The sequence below is a fragment of the Salvelinus sp. IW2-2015 genome, linkage group LG15 (assembly GCF_002910315.2).
Source record: "Salvelinus sp. IW2-2015 linkage group LG15, ASM291031v2, whole genome shotgun sequence".
NCBI classification, from domain to species: domain Eukaryota; kingdom Metazoa; phylum Chordata; class Actinopteri; order Salmoniformes; family Salmonidae; genus Salvelinus; species Salvelinus sp. IW2-2015.
The window spans coordinates 64,643,894-64,670,152 of NC_036855.1; the positions used below are offsets into that span (position 1 = coordinate 64,643,894).

Below are 26,259 nucleotides of genomic sequence, written 5' to 3' on the forward strand. Positions count from 1 at the left end.
CTACTGTTGTTAGAACCAGAGGGAGTCTATCTTAGGATTTAGTGGCAGCTACGACTACGGTATAGACCAGGAGTCTATGAGAGTAGTGACTACTTGTATATTATAGACCAGCGGTCGATAGGTCAGTGGAAACACGTTACTGGACCAGAGTCTATTAGGTACGAAGACCTGTCGAACCGGGTGCCGGATACATAGCACTGGAGCAGACACGATGGGTCCACAGAGAACTACAGAACCATGCGCTTCTTCTCTGAGCTGGACCTCAAGGACCTTCTCCTTCAGGTGGCCCGTGGACTGAAGTACATTCACTCCACCTCTCTGGTTCACATGGACATCAAGCCAAGTAAGTAGCTGCAGAGTTTTGCATACAGCTCAGCTATTGAAATCATTTAAAATATTTATGATTAAACACTTGCCGTGCTTTACTTTTCTCAGGCAACATCTTCTTATCCCGGAGGACTGTGGTGTGTGTCGATCAATTTGACGATGATGAAGGACCAAATACAAATGTTGTTTACAAAATAGGTACTTCAACAACAAAAAATCTAATAGAAAACATCATGCAAATGAAACACGCTAATAATTGAGTGTAGTTGTCAACTAGGCAGCTGGATTCTGATGTTTTTTTGTGTTGTATTTTTACCACAGGTGATCTTGGCCATGTGACCAGAATGGACAATCCTCAAGTTGAAGAAGGGGACAGCAGGTACCTGGCCAATGAAGTCTTACAAGAGGTAATTGAAAAACTCCTCCCCATACAACCTCATTTGTTAAATTATCCAAAATCATGTGACGTAACAAAACTGAAACAATGCGTTTTTCAGGACTACAGAAACCTCACCAGGGCAGATATTTTTTCCCTAGCACTGACTGTGATCAGTGCCTCAGGAGCTGAACCACTCCCAACTAATGGTGACAAGTGGCATGACATCAGACAAGGAAAACTACCTGCGATACCTCAAGTCCTCTCACAGGAATTCCCAAATTTACTGAAGGTATGACTAGAAACGACCAGGGGTGCTTACCAAATGGTACACTTTCCCTACATAGTACGCATATTTGACCTGAGCCTTGGTCGAAAGTAGTGCACTATAAAGGGTTTAGGGTGCCATGTTGGATGCAGTGCTTCATTCTGTAATGGTGGTTTGTGTGCAGGACAGGCAGTAGTAATAATGTTTAATTAGTGGTATTAATGTATTGTGTGCTGCAGTTGATGATCCACCCTGACCCTGCCAGTAGGCCGTCTGCCTCTTCCCTCACCAAGCACCCCGTCCTCCTCACTGCCTCCCGCATGAGCGCTGACCAGCTCCGTGTGGAACTCAACGCAGAGAAGTTCAAAAATGCACTACTGCAGAAGTACGTACCCTCTTCATATGTCATGTCTCAAGGCTTTCCTTCCTTTTTCATTTATCATATCATAAGTAGGACTGTTAGGGATAATACTACGATATAGTGTTTGTTTTGTGAAGAAATTAAGTGATGCTACCTACCGTAATTTACGGACTATAAGCCGCTACTTTTTCCCACGCTTTGAACCTCGCGGCTTATACAATGACGCGGCTAATTTATAGATTTTTTTCGCAATATTCATGCCGCCAAAAAACTGAGCACCGTCACGTAATGTGACGTAAATCGAGCGCGCTCAAACTTCCCATCATTCTGATTACGGTAGTCATTTTGTCACCCTCATCATGGCAAAGACACGGAGAAATGCATATGATGCAGCTTTCAATTGAAGGCGATCGATTCTGGCTGTTGGAAAAGGAAATAGAGCTGCTGCACGGGAGCTTGGCCTTAATGAGTCGATGAAAAGACGTTGGAAACAGCAGCGTGAGGAACTGACTCAGTGCAAAAAGACAACAAAAAGCTTTGAGGGAAGAAAAGCAGATGGCCCGAACTAGAAATAAATTCATTAGGCCTTAGGCGTTTTTATATTTTTGTTTAGTATGTTTAGCCATAAATGTAATTGTAAAACCTGGAGTTTTGTCATTTTATGAATCATGTCTTACCTTGTTTCAAAGTAGCCTAGCCAAAAAATCTGACCATAGAAATGTTGACGGAATTATTTTGTAAACACTTCCTCATATGCCATTGAAACCAGCGTTTATCTCATTTTCTAACTTTCTTTCGTTGTCCGTTAGCCAAAAGCACAATACTCATATTAGCAACCCATGCTAGTTGTTGCATCAATAGTCATGTTAGCAACCCATTCTAGTTGTTGCATCAGTAGTAATATTTGCAACCCATGCTAGTTTGTGCGCCAATAGTCAATTAGCAACCCGTGCTAGTTGTTGCGTCAGTAGTCATATTAGCAACCCGTGCTAGTTGTTGCATCAGTAGTCACATTAGTCGATGATAAGACGTTGGAAACAGCAGCGTGAGGAACTGACTCAGTGAAAGACAACAAAAGCTTTCAGAGGGAAGAAAAGCAGATGGCCCGAACTAGAAAATGAGCTTGAAGACTGGGTCAACACACAGAGAGCAGACGGCCGAGGTGTTTCAACTGTGCAGATCCGACTGAAAGCCAAAACAATCGCCACCGCAATGAAGTTTGAGGATTTTAGAGGTGGACCATCGTGGTGTCTAAGATTTATGAGACGTAAAGTCCTGTCCATCAGGGTACGGACGAGTCTGTGTCAGCAGCTCCCTCCCGACTACGAGGAAAAAGTTTCAAACTTCCGCAAATTCACTGATGCAAAGATAGCGGAGCTTTCCATCCGCCCGCACGACATCATAAATATGGATGAGGTTCCTCTGACGTTTGACCTGCCTCTCACTCGGACTGTCAACAGGAAATGCGAATCATCCGTCACGCTGAAAACAACTGGGCATGAAAAAACGCAAAGTTCATTTGTTTCAATGTACCGGTAGGCACCTGCGGCTTATAGACATGTGCCGCTTATTTATGTACAAAATACATATTATTTAAAAAATTCAGTGGGTGCGGCTTATATTCAGGTGCGCTTAATAGTCCGGAAATTACGGTACTCTTTAATGGTTCAGGAATCCATTTCAGATGTAATTACTATTTTCTTGGTAGTTATGAATGGCTTCTCTAACAATGCGTTTGTCCTCGTGCAGGGAGCTGAAGAAGGCCCAGCAGGCCAAAGTAGCCGCAGAGGAGAAGGTTCTGATCTCTGATAGGGTCCTGACGCGCTCCACCCTCCAGTCCAGCAGGAGCTCCAGGCTCATCGGCAAGAAGATGAACCGCTCAGTCAGCCTGACCATCTACTGAGCGGGCCAACTGCCAACACAAATGGGTATCATACAGGGTCGTATTCACTAGACACGACATGGGGGGGGAAACCAGGCCAAAACGGAGTGGGACTACCTGAAATTGTCCAATTAGAAATGCTTGTTTTTTGTTGCAAAACTTTTTCCTACTGTGTGCTCTAATGAATACGACCCTGGTTGCACTCAACAGGGAACTGGGCAAGCCTCCCTAGGCAGACATGGAGAGATGGGCTTCAGAGTGTCATAACCAACTATGATAGTTCTTACTGTTTGGCACTTGGAAAGGGTTAGTAAGACAATGGACAAAAATGATTTGACTAAAGAGTGAAAGGGTTGTTACCTTCCCAAGCACTTGGCATGTTCTGGCAATTTCTATTCAATAACAAAGCCGATATTTGTTTTTAATGAAATGTGGGCGCATGCTAGAACATTCTGTAGGCAGTGTGAGGGTTTGGGATGGTGTGATACAAATTTGCGCCTTAGTCTGTTATACCTGATGTCAGGTAGTGGAACTGGACCATTGACTAGGAATGATACAATGAGCACTTTGAACTTGCCTTATGCAAACTGTTTTGCTCATTTGGTAGAGCATGGCGCTTGTAATGCCAGGGTTGTGGGTTCTATTCTCACGGGGGACCAGTACGGGGAAAAAGTATGAAAATGTATGCACTAAGTTGCTCGAGTAAGAGTGTCTGCTAAATGTAAAAGTGCATACTGCTGCTATACATGTTGGTTTGTCTTGAACTGTAGTGGAGTTCAGTGAATTTATCAATTCCATTCAGATGTTTAGAATAGTTTCAGTAATCAATCTCTTCTGTAAAACATGGTGTTTCAATGTGTTGCATCTGTAATACATTTCCTATCTGAAGTTCATTATGTACTGAGTTGTGTACACTGATTGTTTAAGATGTTTTACTCATGTTAATTATTCATGATGAGTCATCCAATCTGTGTAATGGGTTGGTCAAAGTGGATCATTGTGTCGAGCCCTGGTGTCTTTTATTTTATATATGATGCATGGAGCCACTGGACAATTGTTTTAGTAAAGTCAGTATTTTAAGCTTGCACTTAACTTCTGTTCAAAACCTATCGCAACTGTATCATTATTGACTCATTTACATTTGTACATGTTTTACAACGATGTAGGTTATTTTGACCGCTATTGGTTTCATGTTATTTGTTCAAATTTTAATAAATTCACTCCTGATAATATGGATGCCTTGGAACTGTCATGTTTGTGGATGGATGTTTCTGTAAACAAAAACAACTGGCACTACACATGGTAGTCTGTTGGAAAGACCGCGTTATCTACGGTACGAAATTAAGATAAATTAGAGATGGTGGTCTTTCAGATTATACAGACAAACTTTGTTTCATACAGTTTATTGTATATTGATCGTCTGTACCACTATGCAACAGACTTGTTCATTGTTGGGACATGTTTTTATGACGCTATTATTTGTTGCCAATTGACCGTTTACTCATCACAATTGAATACTGATGAAAGCTTCACAACTATCCGCTATGTAGTGCTACCATACAGTCATTGGGTGATACGGTCTCAGTTTCCTGCTGCGACACTCGATCACGTGCCTGTTTTATGTGTCAGTGTCCGAAAAAGTTGCAGCTTTACTTTGACATCGAGCGCACCAGGGGCTACGAACATGGGACTACTACGGGATGAATTTCTGAAGTCAATATGGCACGCATTCACAGCCTTGGACGTGGATCAAAGTGGGAAAGTGTCCAAATCACAGCTTAAGGTAGGCTTTAAAGCGTAGTTAGTAAGCCTACAGTATTATTTCATTAAGTAAAATTAACGATTGTTTGCCTTTTGATAAATTAACCGAAATCTAAATTAATTCCAACCGTGGAATATTTTCTCATGTTGCTGATCCGAATATCAGACCCAAACAAAAGGTTCTGATCAGTTGGAGAAAAAAATAATTGACCATGTATAATTCACTATACACTATACTTTTATGTGTTGCTTCGCTTCCCTCACATCAGGGAATTTTGTGTCAACTGCCAAGTGATAATTCAGTCGGCAACATCGACAGCAAAGTAAAGACAAACTTCTCCTGCCCCTCAACTCACAGGCTACTCAGTTTCTACTTATATGAGTAGTATTTTATCTTACTCATATCTATGTCTAGCCTTTTCTCACAAAAACAGGAATAACAATGGTTCTATGGAAATAGCCTTTGTTGATTGACAGATACCCATGAATGTGGGACATGCATGACTTGATGATAATCTTGCTTTACACGCGATATTCTGTAATTTGTACAGAATCTACAGTAAGAGTGTTGAGATTGTAAAAGGCAAGGGGCACTGCTTTGGAAGGCTAGGTCTTGTTTTCCTGTCTGTGTCTGCCTGGTGGTCTGTGTACCAGCTAGACTCTGATGAAGACACTCCACTAAACATTTACCGACCTGAACGTCTTTTGGACGTATTGTTTGGTCCGTTTTTTTGGTGCTGTCTGGACTGACTGTATTTTTTTTATTTTTTTATTTGGTGCAGTCCAGACCGGCTTTGATTTCAACATCCAAGGACGTTGATTTTTGGTCCGGACTGGACAAAATCTGAACCAATCATAGACGTATATACATACTTTCGACATCCAGAAAATAAGTATTTTCGATGTCTGGAAATGTTGTCTTTTCATCTTTCATTCAGCACCTAAATTCCACCTGAGCTATCACGAAACACTGCATAGTGAACATCCTGACTGGCTCGGAAATGTTGTCAACCATCCATTGTTAATATTATTTTTCAGACAGTCCAGTCTGTCCCATTTGTCTAGATTATAGATGTTCATGAGTGGCTTGTTTATAAATATCATAAGATTTATTTTGATATATTTACTTCACTCTACATCTCAACAAGGACCTTTTCAACACACTTTTTGTAAATGTTTCCAGGAAGGAACAGAAGTAATGCTTGGGCAGTGATACTTGAACTGACAGCAACACATGCTGAGTCATGCATGTCAATGTGATCTTAGACTTAACAGAGGTCCTTTTGAAAAATCACCATGTAATTGTGTTAATGGGAGTATGATGCCCACTTGTATGAGGAATCTTTTTGATATCCCTTGGACACCCCAATATTACTGTAACATCATCTCTACTATGCCCAGTGAATACCAACAGTATGACAGTAACCTCGCCCCCAGACTCATTGTGCATAGCCTGTATAAAATGCTTCTGAGCATTGGGGGGAAGTACCTGGTGAATGATATTACTATGACAGCAACGGTTTCCCTGACTGCATGACTGATCTGACTGTGGCTCTACAGGTGCTCTCTCATAACCTGTGCACTGTGATGAAGATACCCCATGACCCAGTGGCCCTGGAGCAGCACTTTAAGGATGACGATGAGGGCCCTGTGTCCAACCAGGGCTACATGCCCTACCTCAATAGATTCATACTGGACAAGGTGAGCAGTAAGAGCAACTAGCCTGGTCCCAGATTTGTTTGTGCTCTTTCCAACTCCATTGCTCATTGTCATGCCAAGTGGTGCAGCAGTCTAAGTCACTGCATCTCAGTGCTAGAGGCGTCACTACAGACCCTGGTTTGATCCCAGGCTATATCACAACCGGGGAGGGTTTGGCTGAGGTAGGCCATCATTGTAAAATAAGAATTTGTTCTTAACTAACTTAAATCAAATAAATTAAATAAAAGTGACAAGGAGTTGGCAGACTTCAAATCAAAGTTTATCTGATCACAGTTTAGCAGATGTTGTAGCAAGTGCAGCTACTAGCTCCTAACAATGCAGTAAAATGTCAAACCGACATTGCACTCAGGCTGCTGAGCACCTGAGTCATCCTGTCTCCTCACCTCAGTGGGTCTGTTAGTGGAGGGCTCTGTTTGGTGATTTCATCGGGGTGTTAGGTCCATAGAAATAGAACCACTAGAATGGACATAGCCTCTAGGTCTCTAGGAGTATGAGGTGTAACTCTGGAGTGCCGTATCCCCATAGGGGATGATAAGACTTAATGGGAAGTGTTTTATGGGTGCCTTTAGAAAAATAGTTTAAATCAATGTTTTTCTGTATATAATTTTCCTTGCTCATAATATGATGAGCGTTGTTGCTATTTTCAGTATTTATCTTAGTTTTTAAGATATGCATGTCACCCGTATTAAAATGTATTGGTTTTTGAGAAATAAATGGAGCAAGCAGGATCTGTTTGACCTTGAACAAGGCTGCCATTGTTATGGTAGGTCTACTGTGTGAGTAGCAGAATCTTTCTGTTTCACAGCCATCAAGGAGGTGTGAGACCCACCATTGTGAGTTATCGAAAGAAAAAACATGTGTGCTGAAAATTACTGCAATGAGTGCAAGAAAATATAGCCTTCGTTTCAAAACAAACGTCCATTCAACTTACATCAGCTACTCCTATTTCCTTCTGTGTCATACATTGCATTTAGAAGTGAAGGGTTAACACGCACACTACTATAGATAGATTCCAGAACATGATGATTGCATGATGCAGAGTCTTTGGTTTTCGCTGAGTTTGTTTTCTAGAAAAGCTTCACAATCTGATTGGTAAACACCTTGTTGTTACGCGTATTGCAGGGGTTCTCAAACTTTTTGGGGCCTGGGAGCCTTTTTGTGATAGCAAATTTATAGAGACCGACTAATAATCAGAACACGACTCGAGTGAGATAAAAAAAAAAATAGCATACAAGGAGTTTTATTATGACTTCGGCAGTGCATGGGAAGGAAGATTTTAAAGGCCCATCTATTGGCATCAGAGAGATAACAATTACTCATGTCCTTCTTAATATTCAAGCAGTCAGCCATTGGTAATGAATGCACTGACTTTGTAAACACCAGTGATAAAGCAAGAAGTGATCTTAAAAGTTTTTGTCCTCAGTTCTCTAGTTGGCAGACCATCAGATATAGCCCACATCTGTAGACTTGCAAGGCTTGCCAACTGTTTCCATAGCAATAACACTAACACTGATGTCAATTAGTAAACTGCTTTAGTCCTAGCGCTATTTGTACTTGGGGGCTATTTCCTTGCCTTTCTCCTCCGGAATCTGACTTGAATTGAAATGAAGAGACGAAGAACATTATGTTTGTACTTCACATCCTGTGGGCTAAAACGTAGGGCAGAGAAATATTAGGCTACTACTGACCCTTTCTAATCTTATTGCCCTTACTTACAGTATGTTGAAGAAAAATAGGAGAAGTTGTTTTGTTCTGTTTTGTGTAAATGTTGGCTTTGTTTATGTTAATTACAGGTTAGGGATAACTTTGACATACTGGAGTTCAACAATGTGTGCTGGACCCTGTGTTTCAAGAAAAACATCAACATGAGCCATCTTCTCATCTCCAACGATGACGCCTTCAAGGTCTGGTGCATCTTCAACTTCCTGTCTGAAGACAGGTACCCACTGGTTATCATCACAGAGGAAGTGAGAGACAAGACAACACCTTTAATACACATACATATCTTATTTGTTTAGTTGTAATTATGCTCTTTCAGTTAAAATGATTCCCATTCATACCACAGGACTGACTCGCTGTGTCCTTTCCTCCTCCCCTCCTCTCCTCCAGATTGAGTACTTCCTGCGGAAGCTGATGGAGGCCATGGGAGGCATTTGGAATCAGGAGAGGTTTGATGATTACAAGCTCAGGTTGAACAGGAAGCAGCAATGCCTGAGTGCCTGGGAGCTGATAGAGCTGGTTGGCATGGGCCACTTCAGTAAGGGCATGAACCGCCAGACCCTGTCCATGGGCATCTCTGAGGTCTTCCAGGAGCTCATACTGGATGTTCTCAGACAGGTTCGCCTGCGGTACCCTCTCTCACTACACTTTATGCATCCCAAATGGGACCATATTCCCTYTGTAGTGCAATACTTTTAASCAGAACRCATAGGGCTCTGTTCAAAAGTACTGCACTAKATAGGGAATAGGGTGCRATTTYGGACACAGTGACRGTCTACTCTACACTGACCTCTMTCAGARCTCTGCTGGMGGTAACAATAAKATAGATATAGATAAGATATTACAATCTTGAGTGTGATAGATTCATGTATTTTTTCCTGAAGGGCTACATGATGAAAAAAGGCCACAAAAGGAAAAATTGGACAGAGCGCTGGTTTGTGCTTGGACCAAACTCTATGTCATACTATGTGAGTGAGGACCTCACTGACAAGAAGGGGGAAATTTTGCTGGACCGCAACTGTTGTGTGGAGGTAATAACAATGTATTATTCCATTGGTCACTCTTAATGGTATCATTTAACTCCTAAATAAATTGTGTGGAGCGTTGGAATGCATGCTAGCCCACCTTTGTTAACCAGCTTCCTTTGGCATTGTTAACCCATAGCCTACGATTTCCGCGACCCCACGTAAATGTAATTAACATAATAAAACAATCCCCATCAAAATCTGTCTGTTTAAGTTAGAGATATATGTTTTTTTGCATGGGCTACGTCTCAATCCACCGCATCCACCGATATTGCCCTTCCGCATCTGCGTTGAAAGGTGGCAGGGCTAGAGCGGTGTTTGTCAGACCATGAAACATCACGAAAAAACTGTATTTTCATGAAAACGTGTGTAGCGTTCGCATTCCACTGATTTCAAAACTCGGTCCTCCAGAAAGTGGAGACTAACACCTTTGCAGTTCTACTACGTGATATCTTTCAAAAAAGCTGTGTTAGAAAGGATTACCTACACATTCTGACCAGCTCATGTTATAGACAGAAGTGTGCTACATGGCAGACCAATCCGAACTCATCTCTCGGCATGTCCAGCCCATCCATTATCTCAGCCAATCATGGCTAGCGGGAACGTTCCTGTCTTTTTCTGTGGCTAAACCAACTAGGCTCGTAATTTAACCATTTTATTTGTATTTACAGATGGCATACAAGCTTGTAAATGTTTTTAAAGTTTTTTATTAGTATTAATTTTTATCCCTTTTTTCTACCCAATTTTGTGGTATTTTGTGGTAGTTACAGTCTTGTCTCATCGCTGCGACTCCTGTACAGACTCGGGAGAGGCGAAGGTCGAGAGCCGTGCGTCCTCCGAAACACAACCCAACAAAGCCGCACTGCTTCTTGACACAATGCCCACTTAACCCGGAAGCCAGCCACATCAATGTGTCGGAGGAAACACCGCACACCTGGCAACCGTGTCAGCATGCACTGTGCCTGGCCCGCCACAGGAGTCGCTAGTGCGCGATTGGACAAAGATACCCCTGCCGGCCAAACCCTCCCCTAACCCAGACGACGCTGGGCCAATTGTGCACCACCCCATGGGTCTCCTGGTCACGGCCGGCTGCGACAGAGACTGGACTCATACCCAGAATCTCTAGTGGCACACTCGGGACGCCCACACGTTTGTTATTAAGGCACATGAAAGTTCACATGTTCCAGAAGGCATTTCTGCCAAAAGAATGCATTTTGATTTAAAAAAATAAAGAAAATACGTTCAAATGGCTCTCCTGTGAAGTAGTGACACGCGACATACACCTAGTTTCCTGAAATGAGTCTCAAATTCAATGTTTCATCAAACTCTAGAGGGTTAATGAGGTCAACACAAGGAAGTGTGCAGTGAGTGTGTGACGTCTTGTTCTCTCTGCAGTCTCTACCAGACAAGGAGGGGAAGAAATGTCTCTTTATAGTTAAGTGCAGCGACAAAAGCTTTGAGATCAGCGCATCGGATAAGAAGAGGAAACAAGAATGGATTCAAGGTAAAGTGACCAATCCCTCACCACCATTTTAACATATTCTGTAAACAGCAAAGCTTTTTTCTCACCACATTAGGGTTTATTTTAAATCTCAGAGGAACTTAAACACACAGCTGGGCCAGAGTGATGTGAGTGTATCAGGGTGTGAGGGTGCTGCATTAGATAAAGCAGCCAGCCTTTCTTTATCTGACTCTCCTACCCTCCCCTCCCAGCCATCCAAACATGCATCCAGCTGCTGAGGTTGGGCCTGCCCTCTCCGCACCGTGAGGCCAGGCTACGGCGCAGGGAGGTCAGGCAGAAACAGCAGGCCGAGCAGGGGGAGCTGGAGGAGAGGATGAGGCTGCTGCAGATAGCCAATGAAAACAAGCATAGACAGCTGGAGTCCATGACGAAGGTACTCTGTGTTTCGCTCCCTCTGTCACTTTGTCCTCTCTCTGTCAATTCAATTCAAAGGGCTTTAATGGCATGGGAACCATATGTTTACATTGCCAAAGCAAGTGAAATAGATAATTAACAAAAGTGAAATAAAAAATCAGAAATTAACAGTAAAATAGTAGAGACATTTGTGCAATGTGCAAATAGTTGAAGTACAAAAGGGAAAATAAATTAACATAAATATGGGTTGTATTTACATAGTTTTTTGTGCTTCACTTGTCCTTTTCTTGTGGCAACAGGTCACAAATATTGCTGCTGTGATGGCACACAGTGGTATTTCACCTAATAGATATGGGAGTTGATCAAAAAACATTTTGTTTTCAAATTCTTTGTGGGTCTGTGTAATCTGAGGGAAATATGTGTCTCTTATATGGTCATACATTTGGCTGGAGGTTAGAAAGTGCAGCTCACTTTCCATCTCTTTTTGTGGGCAGTGTGCACATAGCCTGTCTTCTCTCGAGAGCCAGGTCTGACTACGGCGGCCTCTCAATAGCAAGGCTATGCCCACTGAGTCGGAAGTCAAAGCTTTCCTTAGAGCATGTGGGCTGAGCAAACATTTAACAGAGAACACACAAAAAAATCTATCAATTATTTGTACTTTGAGGCACTTTTAAACACAGGGGCCCCTCAGGGGTGTGTGCGCAGTCCCCTCCTGTACTCCTTGTTCGCTCATGACTGCACGGCCAGACTCCAACACCATCATTAAGTTTGCCGATGTCACCGTGGTCAGGTATTTTGCTTTGTTTTTTGGTTAGTTCTTTTCAATGTGTCAAGTATATTTTAGTTTTCTCTAATTGTGTTTCTGTCCTGGGGTCTGTTTGTGTTTGTGAACAGAGCCCCAGGACCAGCTTGCTGAGGGAACTAGGGATGGGAATTTGACCTTCTGTTCGAGTACCCTCATGATTTTTTTCTGGAGTACTCAAAATAAAATAAGCTATTTTTAGAACACTGGAAAAAAGATGTGCGTATTTGTCTACAGTATATGCCAACAGTGAGCAACAATGCCTAATTTATCAGAATGTTACAGATAACGAATCCTAATTGCTAAATTGCCTTTAATATATTCAGTCAATAAAAAAACAAGTGCCATTTAAGATTAATTTATTGACACTGTAATAACAACTGGTTATATTGTATCGTCGAAGACATTCTTCAAAAAGGTAGTCTATGGCTGTACAATGGCATATCCTTATTTTGTTAATTTAGCAGACAAGATGCTCATTTTTCCTAAGCCCTTATTACACTCGACACCTATTTTATAGTAAAAAAAATGATGTAATATAACAGAATAAAAGATAACGGAATAGTGCGAAGTGATTCGCATCTCATGTCTGGAACAGTTGTTCTCAAAGAGGGATCATTTGAAACAGGGCTCAATTTGGCGAGTTGAAAGACACATTTTTCAAGGATACAAACCAAAATCTGTCTTCTTTTCAATATACAGACATTCGATTTAGTTTATTATGCGAGTTCCTTAGAATTTTCCAAATGGATGAACAATTCTACATGGTAAGGAATTATGGCCAGGACATGTGTTTAGTGAGTAGGCCTAGGCTCAAGGATTATGATGGAAATACGCTCTTTGTCTTTATCAAGCAAAAGTTTCAGCATATTTTCAGTGTGGAACCTGTCTATGTTTAACAACATTTATTCTAACAAATTCTAAACGCTAGCAGTGCATAACCCTAACATTAAATGAAGACCAAATGGGCCTCCTGAGTGGCGCAGCGGTCTGAGGCACTGCATCGCAGTGCTAGAGGCGTCACTACAGATCCGGGTCCGAGCCCGGGCTGTGTCGCAGCCGGCCGTGACCGGGAGATCCATGAGGCGTGTCGTGGAATATTTCTGATTCAAAGGAGAGAGACTTTTAGATATATTAAAAACTAAAAAACGTGATTATTCATTATTGCAACAATGGAGCTGGTCAATAGCCACCCTTAAGTTACACGCTACCCAAACCGGATGCGTCGCATGCGTGAGCGTTGCAAAATAAATGTACGCATACATGTTATTCAATCATTAAACCCACACTGCTCGCGCGCACCAACGAGCATCTGCGTTGCCAAGCTATAAAATGGAAGTTGCTTCTATTTGTGACGCTGAACGCGATGCAAGTCCTGCCTCTCCCATCTCCTCATTGGCTTTTAGAAGCATATACCCATCTTCTCATTGGTTATACCCACGTGGTTTGATTGAAAGATGAAATGAGGTCGGTCGGTCAGTTGTGGTAATACACCTTATTATGAAAGTTAGATGCCAATCGCCATATAAAGTCGGTTGACTGTTTTATGTGTGGATTAATTGTCGGAGTAGAGGACCTGGTGCATTTCAGGTAAAATAACAACTCAACATTTATATCCAAGGACAAATTAGCTAGCAACAGCAAGCCAACTAAATAGGACAAATTAGCTAGCAACTGCAAGCTATCTAGCTAAATTGCCATAAATGTTTAATGCTTTTTGACCTGTCCCCAAATTAGCATAATTGGTTTACAGTTTGTTTTGATATTTCAACCTGTGTGTTGTGATCACGTTTGGTGTGGGGGGACAAAATCAATTTGCGCACGCGGACGCACGTGCTGGTCCGGTTTTGGCATGGTGTTAAGTGATTGCTGAGAGCCCAACGAACAGATTTGGGTTATAGCTCTTTATAGCAAAGTACATCCTCCTGAATGTTCATGACAAACAACAGATGTGTAGAATTATACAAAGGTACATTGTGATATCAAGCAACAGACAGCAAGATTTACATTGCGCCAGGTTTCTGTCTCTAAGTCATTTACTACTTGTTTATACAGAAATACTAATGCAACATAGGACACTAGGTCCTTCCCTCAAATTATGAAGTCCAGTTCATCTGCGATGTGGAAGAAATAAACTGGAGGGAGGGTTTGCCTGTTCCTGGCAGACAGGCCAACATTTCACACAGACACTAATCATGGAATGCAGTCTTTAGGTTTTATCAGGCATCGTAAATCAACTGTCAGCGTTAAGCCTCAGAGGCTCCTCTCAGAAAAACAGACAGAGTGTGAAATGACTAATATAAGAATACATTCTAATATTGAGCAATGTGAATAACATAATGTTGTAATTTCCACCACAGGCAGCGCACAATTGTCCCAGCGTTGTCCTGGTTAGGGGAGGGTTTGGCATGCCGGGATGTCCTTGTCCTGTTGTGCTCTAGCGACTCCTGTGGCATGCCGGGCGCATGCACTTGTTTCCTCTGACATATTGGTGCGGCTGGCTTCCAGGTTAAGCGAGCAGTGTGTCAGTGACTCAATTATTCCAAAACTGCAGCTCATTGTTGGAACACATATTTTCCTACTTCAGTCAACCAGTCCATTTAGAATTTGAGGGACAAGGAGGGCAAAGGGAATTTCGGGAGCAGAACTGCAATGCTTAGTTTGCTTTATTTTTTATTGTGTCCTGCAAATGCACATGTACAAATGGAATACTAGAGTCAAGGCAAATTAACATTGTCTTTTTTGACCAAATAGTTTTACAGTATTGGAAAAAATTTGATCTCTGGTTAAAGACAAATTATTGAGGTCAGTTCAAGTACTCAAGTACTTTATTTCTCATGCCAGTCCTTGGAGGGGACTCTTCTCTAGGTTCATCTCTCTGTAGATGATGGCTTTGTTATGAAAGGTTTGGGAATTGCTTCCGTTTAGGTGGTCCTAGAATTTAACGGCTCTTTTCTGGATCTTGATAATTAGCGGTTATTGTCCTAATTCTGCTCTGCATGTGTTATTTAGTGTTTGAATTTGTACATTTGGTGTTTGTCCCATTTTGTGACTTATTGGTTGGTGAGCGGACCCCAGACCTCACAACCATAAAGGACAATGGGTTCTATAACTGATTCAAATATATTTCGCTAGATCCTAATTGGGATAATTAATTTTATGTTCACAGCTTTGTGGACGTTACCTGTGGTGCTGATGTTTAGCCCGAGGTAGGTATAGTTTATTGTGTGCTCTAGGGCAATGGTGTCTAAGTGGAATTTGTGTTTGTGATCCACGCAACTGGACCATTTTTGGAACACCATTATTTTTGTCTTAATGAGATTCACTGTCAGGGCCCAGGTCTGACAGAATCTGTGCAGAAGATCTATGTGCTGCTGTAGGCCCTCTTTGGTTGGGGACAGAAGAACCACATCAGCAAACAGTAGACATTTGACTCAAATTCTAGTAGGTGAGGTTGGGTGCTGCAGAATGTTCTAGTGCCCTCGACAATTCAAATTGTTCAAATCAAATTGTATTGGTCACATACACATGGTTAGCAGATGTTAATGCGAGTGTAGCGTAATGCTAGTGCTTCTAGTTCTGACCATGCAGTAATATCTAACAAGTAATCTAACAATTTCACAACAACTATCTTTTACACACAAGTGTAAAGGAATGAATAAGAATATGTACATATAAATATATGGATGAGCGATGGCCATGGTATATACAGAGTTGTAACGCTTGTCTTCCTCCTCGTCTGAGGAGGAGCAAGGATCGGACCAAAATGCAGCGTGGTTTGAATACATACTTATTGTTTATTAAACGAAGACAGAAAAACACTTAAACAAACTACAAAACAATAAACGACGTGAACAGACCTGAACTTGAGAACATATAAAAATGAACGCACGAACAGGAACAAACGAACGAACGAAACGTAACAGTACRGTGTGGCGAACAAACACAGACACAGCAACAATCACCCACAAACAAACAGTGTGGACAYCCTACCTAAATATGGTTCTCAATCAGAGGAAACGTAAAACACCTGCCCCTGATTAAGAACCATATCAGGCTAATACAACGAACCCAACATAGAAACACATAACAGAATGCCCACCACAACTCACGCCCTGACCATACTAAACAAATACAAAACAAGGGAAAACAGGTCAGGAACGTGACAGAACCCCCCCCTCAAGGGGGTCTGGGTGGGCATCTGTCCACGGTGGCGGCTCTGGCTCTGGACGTGGTCCCCACCCCACCATAGTTAATCCCCGCTTCCGTTTGGCCTCCTTTAATGTCGACCCTCCATATAAACCCCACTGCGATTAAGAGGCAGCACCGGACTAAGGGAACACCGGACTGAGGGGCCGGCACCGGACTGAGGGGGCGGCACCGGACTGAGGGGCGGCACCGGACTGAGGGGCGGCTCCGGACTGAGGGGCGGCTCCGGACTGAGGGGCGGCTCCGGACTGAGGGACGGCTCTGGCAGGTCATGGCTGGCTGACGGCTCTGGCAGGTCATGGCTGGCTGACGGCTCTGGCAGGTCATGGCTGGCTGACGGCTCTGGCAGGTCATGGCTGTCTGACGGCTCTGGCAGGTCATGGCTGGCTGACGGCTCTGGCAGGTCATGGCTGGCTGACGGCACTGCAGGTCATGGTTGGCTGACGGCACTGGCAGTCATGGCTGGCTGACGGCACTGGCAGGTCATAGCTGGCGGGCGGCTCTGGCTGCTCCTGTCTGGCGGGCGGCTCTGGCTGCTCCTGTCTGGCGGGCGCTCTGGCTGCTCCTGTCGGGCGGGCGGCTCTAGCGGCTCCTGTCTGGCGGACAGCTCTAGCGGCTCCTGACTGACGGACGGCTCTAGCGACTCCTGACTGACGGACGGCTCTGAAGGCTCAGGACAGACGGGCGGCTTTGAGGCTCAGGACAGACGGGCGGCTTTGAAGGCTCGGACAGACGGGCGCTTTGAAGGCTTAGGACAGACGGGCGGCTTTGAAGGCTCAGGACAGACGGGCAGTTCAGACGGCGCTGGGCAGACGGATAGCGCAGACGGCACTGGGCAACGGGCAGTGCAGGCGGCTCCGGCAGACGGGCAGTGCAGGCGGCACTGGCAGACGGCAGACTCTGGCCGGCTGAGGCACACAGTAGGCTGGTGCATGGTGCCGAACTGGTGGTACCGGGCTAAGGACACGCACTTCAAGGCTTGTGCGTGGAGCACCAACAGGTCGCACAGGGCTCTGGAGACGCACAGGAGGCTTGGTGTGTGGTGCCGGAACTGGTGGTACCAGGCTGGAGAACACGCACCATAGGGCGAGTGCGTGGAGGAGGAACAGGGCTCTGGAGACGCACAGGAAGCCTGGTGCGTGGTGTTAGCACTGGTGGTACTGGCTGGAGCGGGGAGGTGGCGCCGGATATACCGGACCGTGCAGGCGTACTGGCTCCCTTGAGCACCGAGCCTGCCCAACCTTACCTGGTTGAATGCTCCCCGTAGCCCGACCAGTGCGGGAGGTGGAATAACCCGCACTGGGCTGTGTTGGCGAACCGGGGACACCATGCGTAAGGCTGGTGCCATGTATGCCGGCCCGAGGAGACGCACTGGAGACCAGACGCGTTGAGCCGGCTTCATGGCACCTGGCTCAATGCTCAATCTAGCCCGGCCAGTGCGGGGAGGTGAATAACCCGCACCGGGCTAAGCACACGTACAGGAGACACCGTGCGCTTTACCGCATAACACGGTGTCTGCCCGTACTTTCGCTCTCCACGGTAAGCTCGGGGAGTTGGCGCAGGTCTCCTACCTGACTTCGCCACACTCCCTTGTAGCCCCCCTCAATAATTTTTTGGGCTGACTCACAGGCTTCCAGCCTCGCTTCCGTGCTGCCTCCTCATACCACCGCCTCTCGGCTTTAGCTGCCTCCAGCTCTTCACGATGGCGGCGATATTCTCCAGTTGTGCCCAGGGTCCCTTACCGTCCAGAATTTCCTCCCATGTCCAGAAACTCTGCGATCGCTGCTGCTGCTTTTTCCCACGCTGCTTGGTCCTGGTTGGTGGGTGATTCTGTAACGCTCGGCTTCCTCCTCATCTGAGGAGGAGCAAGGATCGGACCAAAATGCAGGCGTTTGAATACATACTTATTGTTTTATTAAACGAAGACGGAAAAACACTTAAACAAACTACAAAACAATAAACGACGTGAACAGACCTGAACTTGAGACATATAAAAATGAACGCACGAACAGAACAAACGAACGAACGAAACGTAACAGTACCGTTGTGGCGAACAAACACAGACACAGCAACAATCACCCACAAACAAACAGTGTGGACAACCTACCTAAATATGGTTCTCAATCAGAGGAAACGTAAAACACCTGCCCCTGATTAAGAACCATATCAGGCTAATACAACGAACCGCAACATAGAAACACATAACATAGAATGCCCACCCCAACTCACGCCCTGACCATACTAAACAAATACAAAACAAGGGAAAACAGGTCAGGAACGTGACAAGAGTACTGTATATAGATATGAGATGAGTAATGTAGGGTATGTAAACATCATATAAAGTGGCATTGTTTAAAGTGACTAGTGATACATTTATTACATCCAATTTTTTTATTATTAAAGTGGCTAGAGATGTGTCAGTATGCTGGCAGCTGCCACTTAGTGTTAGTGATGGCTGTTTAACAGTCTGATGGCCTTGAGATGAAGCTGTTTTTCAGTCTCTCGGTCCCAGCTTTGATGCACCTGTACTGACCTCGCCTTCTGGATGATAGCGGGGTGAACAGGCAGTGGCTCGGGTGGTTGTTGTCCTTGATGATCTTTTTGGCCTTACTGTGACATCGGGTGGTGTAGGTGTCCTGGAGGGCAGGTAGTTTCCCCCCGGTGATGCGTTGTGCAGACCTCACTACCCTCTGGAGAGCCTTACGGTTGTGGGCGGAGCAGTTGCCATACCAGGCGGTGATACAGCCCGACAGGATGCTCTCGATTGTGCATCTGTAAAAGTTTGTGAGTGTTTTTGGTGACCAGCCAAATTTCTTCAGTCTCCTGAGGTTGAAGAGGTGCTGTTGCGCCTTCTACACCACTCTGTGTGGGTGGACCATTTCAGTTTGTCCGTGATGTGTACGCCGAGGAACTTAAAACTTTCCAACTTCTCCACTACTGTCCCGTCGATGTGGATAGGGGGGTGCTCCCTCTGCTGTTTCCTGAAGTCCACGATCATCTCCTTTGTTTTGTTGACGTTGAGTGTGAGGTTATTTTCCTGACACCACACTCCGAGGGCCCTCACCTCCTCCCTGTAGGCCGTCTCATCGTTGTTGGCAATCAAGCCTACCACTGTAGTGTCGTCTGCAAACTTGATGATTGAGTTGGAGGCGTGCATGGCCACGCAGTCATGGGTGAACAGGGAGTACAGGAGAGGGCTGAGAACGCACCCTTGTGGGGCCCCAGTGTTGAGGATCAGCGGGGTGGAGATGTTGTTTCCTACCCTCACCACCTGGGGGTATCCCGTCAGAAAGTCCAGGACCCAGTTGCACAGGGCGGGGTCTAGACCCAGGGTCTCGAGCTTAATGACGAGTTTGTAGGGTACTATGGTGTTGAATGCTGAGCTGTAGTCGATGAACAGCATTCTTACATAGCTATTCCTCTTGTCCAGATGCGTTAGGGCAGCATTCATTGTGATTGCGATTGCATCATCTGTGAACCTATTGGGGCGGTAAGCAAATTGGAGTGGGTCTAGGGTGTCAGGTAGGGTGGAGGTGTTATAATCCTTGACTAGTCTCTCAAAGCACTTCATGATGACGGAAGTGAGTAGTCATAGTCGTTTAGCTCAGTTATCTTAACTTTCTTGGAAACAGGAACAATGGTGGCACTCTTGAAGCATGTGGGAATAGCAGACTGGGATAGGGATTGATTGAATATGTCCGTAAACACACCAGCAAGCTGGTCTGCGCATGCTCTGAGGACGCGGCTAGGGATGCCGTCTGGGCCGGCAGCCTTGCGAGGGTTAAGACATTTAAATGTTTTACTCACGTTGGCTGCGGTAAAGGAGAGCCCACAGGTATTGGTAGCGGGCTGTGTCGGTGGTACTGTATTGTCCTCAAAGCGAGCAAAGAAGTTGTTTAGTTTGTCTGGGAGCAAGACATCGAGGTCCGCGACGGGCTGGTTTTCTTTTTGTAGTCCGTGATTGACTGTAGACCCTGCCACATACCTCTTGTGTCTGAGCCGTTGAATTGCGGACTCTACTTTGTCTCTATTGTAACGGCGTTCTAAATCTGCCTCCACCTCGGACGAGGAGGAGCATGGGTCAGACCAACACGCAGCGAGGTATGATGACATAAATGATATTTATTGAAATACGAAACGAACACGAAAACACTTGAAAATTACAAAATAACAAACACGACGTAGACAGACCTGAACGAGAGAACTTACATAAAACATGAAGAACGTACGAACAGGAACAGACTACATATACTAACGACAACGAAACAGTCCCGTGTGGTGCGAACATACACTGACACGGAAGACAACCACCCACAAACAAACAGTGTGAAACAGCCAACCTATATATGGTTCTCAATCAGAGGAAAACGTCAAACACCTGTCTCTGATTGAGAACCATATAAGGCTAATTTCAAGTGACCTAAACAAGAAACACAAAACATATAATGCCCACCCCAACTCACGCCCTGACCAACTAAACACATACAAAAAATAACATAAAACAGGTCAGGAACGTGACATCTATACTGACGCTTAGCTTGTTTGATTGCCTTGCGGAGGGAATAGCTACACTGTTTGTATTCGGTCATGTTTCCGGTCGCCTTGCCCTGATTAAAAGCAATGGTTCACGCTTTCAGTTTTGCGGGAATGCTGCCATCAATCCACGGTTTCTGGTTGGGGGAGGTTTTAATAGTCGCTGTGGGTACAACATCACCGATGCACTTGTTAATAAACTCGCTCAACAAATCAGCGTATACATCAATGTTGTTGTTCGACGCTATCCGGAACATATCCCAGTCCACGTGATCGAAGCAATCTTGAAGAGTGGAATCAGATTGGTCGGACCAGCGTTGAACAGACTTGAGCACGTGTGTTTCCTGTTTTAGTTTCTGTCTATAGGCTGGGAGCAACAAAATGGAGTCGTGGTCAGATTTGCCGAAAGGAGGGCAAGGGAGGGCTTTGTATGCGTCGCAGATGTTAGAGTAGCAATGATCCAGAATTTTACCAGCCCGGTTCGAGCATTTGATATGCTGATAAAATTTAGGGAGCCTTGTTTTCAGATTAGCATTGTTAAAATTCCCAGCTACAATAAATGCAGCCTCAGGATATGTGGTTTCCAGTCTACATAGAGTCAAATTAAGTACTTTCAGGGCCGTCGAGGTGGCGGGATATACACGAATGTGATTATAATCGAAGAGAATTCTCTTGGTAGATAATGCGGTCGACATTTGATTGTAAGGAATTCTAGGTCAGGTGAACGAAAGGACTTGAGTTCCTCTATGTTGTTATGATCACACCCCAACTCGTTAATCATAAGGCATACACCCCAGCCCTTCTTCTTACCAGAGAGATGTTTGTTTCTGTCGGCACGATACATGAAGAAACCAGGTGGCTGTACCCATTTTTATAACGTTTCCCGAGTGAGCCATGTTTCCGTGAAACAGAGAATGTTACAATCTCTGATGTCTCTCTGGAAGGCAACCTTTGCTCGGATTTCATCTACCTTGTTGTCAAGAGACTGGACATTGGCGAGTAGTATACTCGGGAGCGGTGGGCGATGTGCCCATCTACGGAGCCTGACCAGAAGACCGCTCCGTCTGCCCCTTCTGCAGCACCGTTGTTTTGGGTCGCCTGCTTGGATTGGATCCATTGTCCTGGGTGGTGGACCAAACAGAGGATCCTCTTCGGGAAAGTCATATTCCTGGTCATAATGTTGGTAAGTTGACGTTGCTCTTATATCCAATAGTTCCTCCCGGCTGTATGTAATAAGACTTAAGATTTACTGGGGTAACAGTGTAAGAAATAATACATTAAAAAAACGAAATACTGCATAGTTTCCTAAGATTGCGAAGCGAGGTGGCCATCTCTGTTGGCGCCGGAATACTAATCGTTGATATACAGTAAATGTTGAAGAGGGTGGGGCTCAAGCTGCATCCCTGTCTCATTCCACGGCCCTGTGGAAAGAAGTCAGTGCGTGTTTTGCCCATTTTAACCGCACACTTGTTGTGTACATGGATTTTACAATGTTGTATGTTTTTCCCCAAACACCACTTTCCATCCATTTATATAGCAGACCCTCTGTCTCTCTCTCGCTTTATGTCTCTCTCACTCTCTCTCTCTACCTCTTTCTCACATATAATTGCTAAGTAGCTTCAAACTACTTGTCATTAAAATGTTATTCAGTTATTCACCCTTGTTATTCACCCTTTCATTCAGAACTATAGACCCCCACAGAAACTGACCTGCTCTCTCAGGACAGGGAATCCTCACACCTCTCCCTGTTTGTAACGGTTCTCCTCTTCCTCTTCATCCGAAGAGGAGGAGCATGGATTGAACCAAGACGCAGTATCACGCGATACTTAGACATGATATTTATTTAGACACGACAAAACAACGAAGACAAAAAACGAACTATACTTGAATTAACTAACAAAATAACAAAACGAATGTAGACAGACCTGGACGTAAGAACTTACATGTAACACGAAGAACGCACGAACAGGGAAATGACTACATAAAAACCGAACGAACAAAATGAACAAACAAACCGAAACAGTCCCGTATGGTGCAACATAGACAGACACTAACACAGGAGACAACCACCCACGACAAACAATGTGACAACACCTACCTTAATATGATTCTCAATCAGAGGAGATGAAAACCACCTGCCTCTAATTGAGAACCATATTAGGTACCATTAAACCAACATAGAAAAGCAGACATAGACTGCCCACCCAAACTCACGTCTCGACCAACTAACACATACAAAACTAACAGAAAAGGTAAGGAACGTGACATACCCCCCCCCTTAAGGTGCGAACTCCGGGCGCCACCAGCACAAAGTCTAGGGGGGTCAGGGTGGGCATCTGACCACGGTGGTGGCTCAGGCTCTGGGCGAGGTCCCCACCCCACCATAGTCAATCCCAGCTTACGTCTACCTCAGAATGACCACCCTCTACTCCCCACCTAATATACCGGTACATCAAATAAGGGACAGCTCCGGGACAAGGTAGCTCAGGACAGATAGGTAGTCAGGATAGAGAGGTAGCTCAGGATGAGGGGGCAACTCCGGACTGAAGGGCAGCTCCGGACAGAGAGACAGCTCTGGACTGAGGGGCAGTTCTGGATACATGGCAGCTCTGGCTGAGGAGCAGCTCATGGTTGGCTGACGGCTCTGGACGCTCATGGCTAGCTGATGGTCTGGACGCTCATGGCTAGCTGACGGCTTGGACGCTCATGGCTGGCTGACGGCACTGGACGCTCATGGCTCGCTGACGGCTCTGGACGCTCATGCTCGCTGACGGCTCTGGACGCTCATGGCCTCGCTGACGGCTCTGGACGCTCATGGCTCGTGACGGCTCTGGCTGCTCATGGCTGGGCTGACGGCTCTGGACGCTCATGGCTGGCTGCGGTCTGGACGCTCATGGCTCGGTGACGGCTCTAGACGCTCATGGCTGGCTGACGGCTCTGGACGCTCATGGCTCACTGGCGGCTCTAGCAGATCAGTCTGGTTGGCGGCTCTGGCAGATGCCTGTCTGGTTGGCGGCTCTGGCCGATCCTGTCTGGTTGCCGCTCGTGGCAGATCTGTGTTGGCGCTCTGGCAGATCCTGTCTGACGCATGGCTCTAGCGGCTCTGACTGACTATCGGCTCTGACGGCTCGGGACAGACGGGCGGCTCTATGGCTCGGGACGACGGATGGCTAGATGGCCTGGGGACGGATGGCCCAGATGGGCTGGGGACGGATGGATCAGATGGGCGCTGGGGAGACGGATGGTCTCAGATGGCGCTGGGAGACGGATGGCTCAGATTGGCGCTGGGGAGACGGATGGCTCAGATGGGTGCTGGGGAGACCGGATGGTCTGGCCGGATAAGGCGCACTGTAGACCTGGTGCGTGTGGCCGGAACTGGAGGCACGGGCTAAGGACACGCACCTTCATGCTAGTGCGGGGAGCAGGGACAGGGACACTGGACTCTCAAAGCGTACTATTTGCCTGGTGCGTGGTACCGGCACTGGTGGCACGGGCTGAGGGCAACGCACATCAGGACGAGTACGGGGAGAAGGAACAGTGTGTACAGGGCTCTGGAGACGCACAGGTGGCTTAGTGCGGGTGCCGGAACTGGGGCACTGGGCTGGAGACACGCACCATAGGAAGAGTGCGTGGAGGAGGAACAGGGCTCTGAAAACGCACTGGAAGCCTGGTGCGTGGTGTAGGCACTGGTGGTACTAGGCTGGGGCGAGGAGGTAGCGCCGGAAATACCGGACCGTCACGGTACTGGCTCCCTTGAGCATTGAGCCTGCCCAACCTTACCTGGTTGAATGTCCCCGTCGCCGCCCAGTGCGGGGAGTGGAATAACCCGCACCGGGCTATGTAGGCGAACCGGGGACACCATGCGTAAGGCTGGTGCCATATAAGCCGGCCCAAGGAGACGCACTGGTGGCCAGATGTAGAGCCGGCTTCATGGCACTTGGCTCAATGCTCAATCTAGCCCTACCAGTGCGGGGAGGTGGAATAACCGCACCGGACTATGCACACGTACAGGAGACACCGTGCGCTCTACTGCTGTAACACGGTGTCTGCCCGTACTCCGTCTCCACGGTTAGCCTGAGAATTGGCGCAGGTCTCCTACCTGCCCTTGGCACTACTCTTAGACCCCCCCAATAAATTTTTGGGGTCTCTTTCGGCTTCCAGCCACGTCTCCTTGCTGCTCCTCATACCACCGCTCTTGGTCTCGCTGCCTCCATCTCCTCACGAGCGCGGGCGATATTCCCCAATGTGAGCCCAGTGTCTTTCCCCTCCAATACTTCCCTCCATTCACGAGTCCTGATTACTTGGCCGCTGCTCCACATACGCTGCTTGGTTCTGGTGTGGTGGGTGGTTCTGTAACGATTCTCCTCTTCCTCTTCATCCGAAGAGGAGGAGCATGGATTGAACCAAGACGCAGCGTGATACTTAGACATGATATTTATTTAGCCACGAAAAAACAACGAAGACAAAAACTAACTATACTTGAATTAACTAACAAAATAACAAAACGAATGTAGACAGACCTGGACGTAAGAACTTACATGTAACACGAAGAACGCACGAACAGGGAAATGACTACATAAAAACCGAACGAACAAAATGAACAAACAAACCGAAACAGTCCCGTATGGTGCAACATAGACAGACACTAACACAGGAGACAACCACCCACGACAAACAATGTGACAACACCTACCTTAATATGATTCTCAATCAGAGGAGATGAAAACCACCTGCCTCTAATTGAGAACCATATTAGGTACCCATTAACCAACATAGAAACAGCAAACATAGACTGCCCACCCAAACTCCCGTCTGACCAACTAACACATACAAAAACTAACAGAAAACAGGTCAGGAAGTGACATAACCCCCCCCTTAAGGTGCGAACTCCGGGCGCACCAGCACAAAGTCTAGGGGAGGGTCAGGGTGGGCATCTGACCACGGTGGTGGCTCAGGCTCTGGGCGAGGTCCCCACCCCACCATAGTCAATCCCAGCTTACGTCTCTCCCTCAGAATGACCACCCTCTTACTCCACCCACCTAATATACCGGGTAACATCAAATAAGGGACAGCTCCGGGACAAGGTAGCTCAGGACAGATAGGTAGCTCAGGATAGAGAGGTAGCTCAGGATAGAGGGGCAACTCCGGACTGAAGGGCAGCTCCGGACAGAGAGACAGCTCTGGACTGAGGGCAGTTCTGGATACATGGCAGCTCTGGGCTGAGGGACAGCTCATGGTTGGCTGACGGCTCTGGCGCTCATGGCTAGCTGATGGCTCTGGACGCTCATGGCTAGCTGACGGCTCTGGACGCTCATGGCTGGCTGACGGCACTGGACGCTCATGGCTCGCTGACGGCTCTGGACGCTCATGGCTCGCTGACGGCTCTGGACGCTCATGGCTC

At 46.0% G+C, this 26,259-nt stretch overlaps 1 protein-coding gene and 1 pseudogene across 1 annotated transcript in view; both read left to right on the top strand.

The window, feature by feature from the left end:
* LOC111974729 (wee1-like protein kinase 1-A) overlaps positions 1-4,450 on the top strand; it is a 12,327-nt pseudogene extending 7,877 nt beyond the window's left edge.
* Positions 4,451-4,862: 412 nt separating this feature from the next.
* The window catches only part of LOC111975138 (switch-associated protein 70-like), a 34,731-nt gene continuing 13,334 nt past the window's right edge, over positions 4,863-26,259 (top strand). Inside the window, exons 1-7 of the mRNA XM_024003326.1 lie at positions 4,863-4,997; positions 6,536-6,676; positions 8,488-8,661; positions 8,804-9,031; positions 9,298-9,444; positions 10,834-10,942; positions 11,152-11,333. Of these exons, the coding sequence (XP_023859094.1) occupies positions 4,899-4,997; positions 6,536-6,676; positions 8,488-8,661; positions 8,804-9,031; positions 9,298-9,444; positions 10,834-10,942; positions 11,152-11,333 (1,080 nt within the window). The 5' untranslated portion in view covers positions 4,863-4,898. The remainder of the gene's footprint in view (positions 4,998-6,535; positions 6,677-8,487; positions 8,662-8,803; positions 9,032-9,297; positions 9,445-10,833; positions 10,943-11,151; positions 11,334-26,259) is intronic.